General features: G+C 40.2%; 1 protein-coding gene across 4 annotated transcripts in view; it reads left to right on the top strand.

Annotated features, from left to right (window-relative positions):
- Positions 1-425: 425 nt before the first annotated feature.
- Positions 426-9319, top strand: part of PHACTR1 (phosphatase and actin regulator 1) — a 556936-nt gene continuing 548042 nt past the window's right edge. For 2 of the 4 annotated variants that reach the window (XM_019522697.1, XM_019522732.1), the window contains exons 1-2: positions 1531-1631; positions 2844-2966. In XM_019522697.1, coding sequence (XP_019378242.1) covers positions 2906-2966 — 61 coding nt within the window. In that variant the 5' untranslated portion in view covers positions 1531-1631; positions 2844-2905. Of the gene's footprint in view, positions 780-1530; positions 1632-1822; positions 2188-2843; positions 2967-9319 lie in introns of those variants that run through there. The other 2 variants (XM_019522706.1, XM_019522713.1) reach the window with 2 other exon arrangements.

Below are 9319 nucleotides of genomic sequence, written 5' to 3' on the forward strand. Positions count from 1 at the left end.
ATTAGAGCCCCAGATTTGATTATCTTGAGGGATATGAAACTTTGTGACCTGAAATTCTGCAAAAAAAAAAAAAAAAAAAAGTGGTGTACAACATGTCTGTCAAATACACAAGTCTGTTTAAAAAATAGAATAAACATGATGTTACTGGAGAGACCTAAGTAGAGAAACATTCTGTTTCTATTGCACGTAGATCTGGATATTAAATTTAAGAGGACCATGAAACAGTGCTGTTAGATTTGTTGTTTTTATTGGAGCTTTGACTTGACAGTTTTATCACAGTGGATTGCTAAATGGAGGAAAATTCAGAAACTGCATCAGACAACCACTCAGTATTTCATTCTAGAAAATAACTAGCAATTATAATTACTCACCATGTTTTCTGGCTCAGAATAAAAGTGGCATTGCACAAAACCACACTGAACATTAGTCGTGATTAGAAAACGCTCCACACCTTGAAGAGCAGTGGAGACATAAGAATAATTTTAAATGCAAATTAAATTGAGGGGGTAGCACAGAGAACAGATAAAAGACAGTAAAACAAAGCCTTTCGATTTCCTCCAATTAGCAGGCTAATGTAATATAAAAAGCAGTTCTACTCAGATCTGTGCTAAGAGGTTGCATTTCATCATAATATAAAACAGCAGATCCGTCACCTTTCTCTACTCAGTACTCTTGATTTTGAGGTTGAAGTGAAAATTAGAAGCTGTTCATTCTGGCTCACAGACTTGGTTGCTTTGCTTATTTCACCCCTGTAGAATGGAAAGAGGTCAGTGATATTGGTAAGTACCTATCTCCTATATAAGCTTTTATTTTTTTAAAGATTCTTTTATGCAGTGCCTTTGCTCTTAACAAATGTACATCTGCTGGAAAAGCTGTATCATATATTTTGTACAATGTTGTATCCTTTTTAGAAACATTATGGCTCCTAGAGAATGTTAGATTTTAGGACATGTTCAGCAGTGAATCAATTACAAAACATACAAAATGCTCCAGGATAATCTGTGTATGCTGTGGCATCACTGGAGTGAATTTTGCATTGCCTTTCTATACTGTATTAAAACAACCTTGCCCAGCAAACAGCATCAGGTAGGCACAGGAGCAATCACTGAACCATCTCATGACATTATTATTGGTATTATGTGCATGGGGAAATACATACTGGTCTCACTGGTCTTCTGGGGAATAGTTCAAATTAGTGAAAGTAAATTATTATATAAAACAAAATGCTTCTGTTAATCATTACAACCCACTTGAGGTTTTATGAGTTTATGAAAGGGAGAGTGAGCAAGTTTGAATAAAAAAATAAACTAATAAAGGAACTTGAGGTAGATATTTTTTTTCTTTGGAAAGTTTTATCATGTTAAAACCAATGGCTTAATCCTTCAGTGTGGAGGGTGAGGGGGAGTAGAGGAGATGATGATAGTGTCACCTTCTGTTGCTAAGTAACAACATCTCCTGGCCATTTTTATCAGATAAAGGAAGTCCAGTTGACGTTATGCATTATTCATCAGAGTTCCAATCAAACAATCAAAATTGTTTGCTTACACTGGGGACATTTAGTAAGATCAAAGAAGCCCTCCCTGAAACTACTGGAGCTTCTACCACTGGCGGGCAGTTCTTGATATTTTGCAGTAAGTATCATTTGTTATTCAGAGTGCTACGACGGAGGAATAGAGTAAGGAATTTAAAAAGTTCTCTTATTCATATAAGCTTGTACATTTAAATGATTTCCTGTGAATTGATCCAAGCAAAGAGATTTTTTACTTTGGAACTCTGATTTTACTGCTTCCGCCTCCTTAACTGGTGGTATTGTTTGAAATGTGATTCATTCTTTCACACACATAAAAAAGACATGTTCTGAAAGTGGAAGGACTATGGAGATTTATTTTTGTAACGTAGCAAGCTTATTAGTGATATTTACAGTTGTGTGCACATCTCTACATGCATGCTGTAACAGAGGGGAAAATGCCATTATCTGTGTTATCTGGAAATTCTGGACAGTAAATGTACAATAGAGTTATGTGGAGTAGAAGAAAATACAGAAAGGAACAGAAAGTTGGCAAAGGTTCATGATAATTAACCTGTCAATATGTATCGTACAAGCAACTCTATGTCATGGTTACTCAGTCTACATGATGTGTGGATTCAAGAGAATGCTGTTACGAAAAGCTTGATGAAGAATTGGTGGTAAGAATATTCAGTGCTGTGTTAATGATATTATTAAATGTTTTAAAAGCTGATGGTGTGATGTCCTGCTACTTCCTGCATTCTTAAAATAGAAGCAATAGACTGTAAAAAAAAGATTATTTTTTCTTCACATGGAATAATATACCTGCTGAGTGAAATCTATTACTTCCTCATTTGAAGAAACATTTCAGTATTCTAAAATAAATGTTATAACCAGCATTTTATTTATATTAGTTCCTTCCTAATGGCCCTAACTAGGTCAGAACCAGTTTTGTTCTAGGTACTATACAGGTATATATTATAAGAAAGACCCTTTCCTGAAGTTTTTACAACTTGAGCTTAAGATAAAATATAGCAAGTGGGTGAAACGAGTCCATTATGCAAATGATGAAGGCTGTGGATGGGATCACAGCCATGGTGGCAGGAATCTTGTGTATGCTTTGGTTCCATTTGCTTTGTGTGTCTTTCAAGGGGGGAAATGGGTAGGAAAAATCCTATAATTTGAAATAAATAGCTGGCATTTAAAAAATTTAAGAATGACCATTTGAAAATGTTTTGCCCCGAATCCACTATGATAACCCAAAGTAAATAGTACATACACATTTTTTTCACTCAAATTGATGTCTATTCATCTGTTTGTCCCTTTTTCCTTGCAGGAATTTGACTGATTACATCACTTTGAGAGAAAAGAAGTATTGGCAAAAAAAACTTCTCCAGGATGGACTACTTTCTGGACGTTGAGTCTGCTCATAGGCTGTTTTACAGTCAAGGAGCTCAAGGTAATAATGGTTAAGATAGGAAATCAGAAAAAAATATATACAAAATACCCACAGAGCCAAATTCTGGTTCCTTTTGAAGGTGAGCTGTAGAAGTCAAGGTGGAAGAAAGCCCTTTCTCGAAAACAGCCACACAAGAGGAAATAACTTACGTGCTTTGCTGTTTCTGAGCATAAAGGAGAGTTACTGAACTTGAGCAGTGGCAGCAAAGCAGACCTTAGGCTGTCCAAAGATGCACTGCTTGGCACAACAGGTATTGTAGAAGTGGGTACAACAAGACTGAAGTGAGTCTGTACAGGAGGTTTATCAAGTGCTACTGCTGAGTGTGGTTTCCTCAGCTTTCCTGGAATCATAAATGATATGCCTCTTCACTCACTGATTATGCATGAGAGGTACCTTCCTCTCCCCTCTCCCTTTTCAGCGCTCCACTGGCTATCAGAGCCAGAATTTAGAGCACTGTGTTATACCTAGTGCTCTCACTAGTACAACTTTTAGAGCACAGCTCTGAATCACTTCACTGTACAACTTCCTATTAGCATAAGACCAGTAGGCTGTAAGGCCTCTCAGGCCTACACCTGTTTTATTTTTCTTTATCTCTAAAGTGCCAGAAACACTCGAGCGTTGTTATAGAAATAACCCCAATAATAATAAATATTATACTGCCATTATCAAAACAGGCATCCTTTTTTGATTCAAAAGAAAGAGAAACTGAAATTAAGAAATCTGTGCCTTAATTTTGCCAGTTTCTAACCACTGGGTGCTAACTTTTGAAACTCTAACCTTCTTTTAATATCAGATTTTTAATGTAACTTTCTAAGGTTTTTTTAAAAAATAAAAGTAAATTGAACCCCCCTCCCCCCCCAGAAATTCCATCACAGAGAAATATTCTGATTGCCACTTGGATGATCAGTGGGGATTTGACCTTTAGATCTATTACATAGGCCTTTACCACTTGAACTAATGTAGTACCTGTATACGAACCAGCCTCTAAAGGGGTTTGAGATGCATGCTTTGCCCATGAGTTCCACTAAATAAACTGATGTTTTGTAATCCTGAGTTCAATCCCAGATTCTGTCAGAAATGTGCTGTAGTAGCAATAAACCATGTGCCCCATTTTATGTCAATTTATCTTTGACTCTTCTCCCCCCATCATATTTTCTTTTCTATTCTTGCCCTTATACTTCTTCCTGCTTCCACTTTACCTCTGCTTTTCATCATACTTCTCTCCTGCTCCTGTCCTTGCTACCTGCCATTCCTGTGCTCATTAGATATCATCCCCACGGTTCATGTGCCTCACTCCCTTCACTTCACCTCTTTTTATTTGTTAGGCTGCTTTCTTCTCTTTCTCACTGAGTACCAGTAGAGAGGTCACTGAGAAGACAAAAGAGACAGTTTATCTGCCCTCAGTTCTGGAGCCTAGCAGCCTTTGGCCATAGGAGGGACAACTGAAGGGAAAAATGGATGAATAGCCTTGACTGGCAATAGGAACTGTGAAATGATGGAGTACGCCCAGTGCGGACAGAATCTTCAGAGAATTTAGCGGCTTGCCTTACCAAGCCTATACTGAGCATGTGCCCACTGAGATTTTTTATTTGAAACTTTCTCAAAATATTTGGGCCAAATCAGACAGTCCACATGAACATTTTAGCTCCACAATTGAAGTCTGGCACTTACAAGCAGCTGGGCACAGGGTCTTGGAGCAGAAAAAGTTAGACAGTGTTAACAATAGGCATCACAAGTATCTCTACCTAGAATAGTTGTGTGGAAGAACTTGATGGTAAAACTTTGTTTCAGATGGTACTATTGGGTTACATGTGAGAGTTAAAATCTACATTATACTGAGGTCAAGTCAAGAAAAATTAACAAATTCTGCTATTAAATTCACTGATAGCAGTTAATTAAATTACATGTATGGTTTATTATTTGCCTTAATTATTACAGTTGTGGCATTATTGTATGCCATGTTTACAGAGTCTGTCGAATCCAGAAGTGTAACAACACAGCTGGGAACCTCAGGCAGCTGTACACATGGGGTCAACAATGACTTCCAGCTGCCTTCATGTTGCTGGCATAATTCTAATATTTTTCTGCCACTTCCCTAAGTGACTGCCCGAGTTACACAACTAGCAGAATCTGGGCTTGTGAACCGTATAGTCTTCCTGTGAGATTAGAAGACTTCTTTTTATTACTTTGATCATCTAAATCAATCAAAAGTGCACTTTCTGATGTTTTCACACTCATGATCAGTTGAAATACATTCCAAACTATAGCTATAAAATTCAAGATGAGGGGAGGGAACCAGACAAGCCTTGCTCCATATTTTTAGTTGTACCCAAAATTTGCGAGGCTGATGGAGCGGCAAAGAAGCCCATTGTACCTCACTGATCTACCGACCAGTTCTGTTTTACCCCCGGGCTTGACATAATTTAGAGCAGCATAGAATTTGCTTTGATTTATGCCAATTGGCTGGGGCCCCCAAATGCCAGCCAAAAGTTGCCTTGTATACTCCGGCTGGCTCTCTTCTTTGTCCATATGCTGGGAGCTGGAAGAGGATCATGCAATTCCATCTAATTTGTGATTCGTTTGCAAAATGGAAGGAGCAAAGAAGGGGATGTAACCACCTGCATCCAATACCTTGTACTTTGAACCCATTTGAAATCTGAACATGGGTCTGGATTTTGAGTTTGCAAATGGCCACTGTCTTTACAATATGGTGCACTACATCCATTAAACAGCTCTCGAACTTGGATATCTTTTAAATCTAGTTTTAAGTCCAGTTGTTACAGATTCTGATTAATTTTGGTCATCTCTGAAAATGTATAATGAACACCAAATTCCAAGATGCAAAGAGCTGGATTCAGGGACCTAAGTGGGACCTAGGCAAAAGTTAGATGCCTAGGTCTGACCGCATGTGCTGCACACTGAAAAATGTGGTGGCAGCTGCTGCTTCCTTTTATAAGGTTTTGGGGTTAAGAGAAAATAGAAGTCCCCTTCCATCTACATCATAAAACAATCTAACGGGTGGAGGACTTTGCCAAGATGTGGGAGACCCAGGTTCAGGTCCATCCTTGATCTGAGGGGATTCAAACTCACAGTGCCCACTTGCAAGAATAATACTCAAATCACCAGACTATCACGTATCCAATATTTTTTCCAATGACTGTTACATGTAAAATACACAGGCAATCCTGGGAGTAGGGATGGGAATGCAGTTCTCCTTTCTGTTGCGTGAAAGATCAACATACCAGGCAGTTCTTCCTCTTGTGCTATTTTTCTGTCTAATGAACCTTGAATTCTTTTCTGCTCAGTGGCATGGCGACAAGGAGAGGGTTAGAGACTGCCCTCGGTCAGCCTAGTCTATAGCTTAGCCATTAAAGCAAGCTCCTGGACAGTAGAAGCTGTGGTTTTGTGCCCTGAGACAGAAGGTAGAATTGAACCTGCATTTCTCTTTTCTTGGGTAAATGCTCTAATCTCTAGGAACAGAAAAGAGCAACTCCTGCCCAGTTCTTGGAAAGGAAGGCTCCTAATTTCAGGGGAAGGCTCAGGGCTCTGAATTTTGAAGAAACAGAGGCATCTTCCTGCAGCAATGAATGACATGCCTGAGACAGTCAGCTTTCATTCACCCTTATTCTTAGCACATCCCTATTGGCTAGCCCTAGACATCTGCATTATGTTTTGGATTCCACCTTGAGGTGCCTAACTCTTTCCTCCACCGCATATCAAGCATAACTCAGGGGTTTGGATGCCAGTCTGCAGACCAGGCTCCTAAACATTAGGTATTATAATGCTTAACTTTCAGGTGCCTAAGTCCTTCACTGGAGCTGGTCCCAAATCCTTTCTAATTTCATAGTTTCAGAGTTGGTAGGGTTGGAAGGGACCTGAGCAGATCATCGAGTCCAACCCCCTGCCATGGCAGGAAAGAGTACTGAGGTCAAACAACACGAGCAAGGTGTTCATCCAGCCTCCTCTTAAAGATCCCCAGGGTAGGAGCCAACACCACTTCTCTTGGAAATTGATTCCAGTTCCTAGCCTCCCTGACAGTGAAATAGTGCCTCCTGATATCTAGCCTGAATCTACCCTCTGCCAGCTTATGACCGTTATTTCTAGTCACTCCTGGTAGTGCTCGGGGGAACAGGGACTCCCCCAATGCCTGCTGGTGCCCTCTGACTGGTTTGTAAATGGCCACTAGATCCCCCCTCAGCCTTCTTTTGTGGAGGCTGAACAGGTTCAGGTCCTGTAGCCTCTGCTTGTAGGGCCTGCCCTGCTGCGCCCTGATCATGCAGGTGGTCCTCCTCTAGACCCTCTCCATGTTGCCCACATCCCTCTTGAAGTGCGGTGCCCAGAACTGGACACAGTACTCCAGCTGCGGCCTGACCAGAGTCACATAGAGGGGGAGGATCACCTCCTTGGACCTGCTCGAGATGCATCTTTGGATGCATGACAAGGTACGGTTGGCCTTCCTGATTGCATCCCCACACTGTCAGCCCATGTTCATTTTGGCATCAATAATGACTCCAAGATCCTCTTCTGCCTCTGCACTGATGAAAAGGGAGTTCCCCAGCCTGTAGGTATGCCGCTGGTTCTTCCTCCCCAGGTGCATCACCTTGCACTTGTCAGTGTTGAAACCTATCCTGTTCACATCCTCCCACCCCTGTAATCTGTCTAGGTCCGATTGCAGCATATTCCCCACTTCTAGCGTGCCCACTTCTCCCCACACTTAATTTTATAGTGTGCTTTTTTTATTCTTCTAATTTCATCTCCTCTGACACCAGCAGGTGGCATAATGCATAAGATTAATTAACTTGATTAATATAGTACTTTCAGGATGTTAATATATGTTAAAAGTGTTTCCGAAGTGGCTGCCACTCCATTTGGCAGGATGCAGTGTGCATATTTAAATAATGATACACATAACTCCCTTGAATCTCACTTTAATCTATGCTTCTGTATTATAAATAGATCCATTTTATATTAGCTATGCCCTAGCTTCTGTTTTGGGAAGAGGGAAATCAAATGGGTCTTCAATCTGTTTAGTTATTATAAAGAGTCATACATAAATGGAGATGAACAAGATTATCATGAGAGGACAAACAGAGAACTTTGGATAAAAGATTACAGAACAACATAAAGGATTCTAGCACAGAAGATTCCAAGAAGCTCTTTTATCTAAATCAGTTTTCCAGGTTTGCTTTATGAAATACAGTACTTCCAGTTTCAGTGGTTATTTCCTAAATCCACCCTTCCCCATTTGCCTCCACTTCATCTCCACAATTTTTTAATCTGAAATTTGTTTCACTTTCCTCATTTATTTCACTGTATACAGTGCTAATCAAGTTCTAGAGACTTGCTTCTGTTGGCTGCTGCCATTTCCTCTCTGCTTTTTTCTCTCAGATTATATTCACTGTTTTACCAAAACTCACTTTAGCAGCTTTACCAAACCTCAGTCAAGAATTATTTGGTTGCTGATTCCTTCCTTGTTTAAAGCAGGATTATGTATCCATGCCCACCAAAATGTTGAATCTATCTATAAATCCTTCATCATGATTATATTATTGTTTACACTTTTTTATCTTCATTAACTTTACCAGGTTGGTGTTTCTCAGTAGGCAATGAATACCAAATGCTTATTCCTGATGTATTCTATTTCCTCACCCTTACATCCAAGAAATGAGCAATCTAATTTAATCATTACTCAGTCCTTTTTACATTTTGCCCCTGCCATTTTGTCATCTCTTTTACAGTCTTCATTATTTAGGGCTTAGAGTTTTTAAAAAAAAGTCTATTATATTTGACAGCTTGAGTCCATCCAGTTTTCAGAAGTACCGCTCAATAAATATATGCACTATTCTCACAAATGGCTCAGCACCTCATGCATCCAGTTAAGCGTATCTGGGTGTGTTTACATGTGCATTTCATAGACATTCATTTCATAGACATTAGGGCTGGAAGGGACCCCAGAGGATCATCGAGTCCAGCCCCCTGCCCCAGGGGCAGGAAGTCAGCAGGGATCATAGGATCCCAGCAAGATAAACATCCAAGCGTGTCTTGAAGGTGTTCAAAGTGGGTGCTTGAACCACCTCCAGTGGCAGTCTATTCCAAACCTTGGGGGCTCCGACAGTAAAGAAGCCCTTAGGTCCAGCCTGAAATGGTCGTGGAGGAGTTTGTGACCATTCGATCTTGTCATCCCTTGCAGCACGCTGGTGAAGAGACGTTCCCTCAGATCCTGCTGAACACCCCTAATAAACTTATAGGTGGCTACCAAATCACCCCTGAGACTGTGCTTGTCCAGGCTGAAGAGTCCCATGGCTCTCAGCCTCTTGTCATAAGGTCTGTTATCCTGACCTCTGATCATGCGC

The sequence above is a fragment of the Gavialis gangeticus genome, unplaced genomic scaffold, assembly GCF_001723915.1.
Source record: "Gavialis gangeticus isolate Ggan-Ray unplaced genomic scaffold, GavGan_comp1, whole genome shotgun sequence".
Classification (NCBI taxonomy): domain Eukaryota; kingdom Metazoa; phylum Chordata; order Crocodylia; family Gavialidae; genus Gavialis; species Gavialis gangeticus.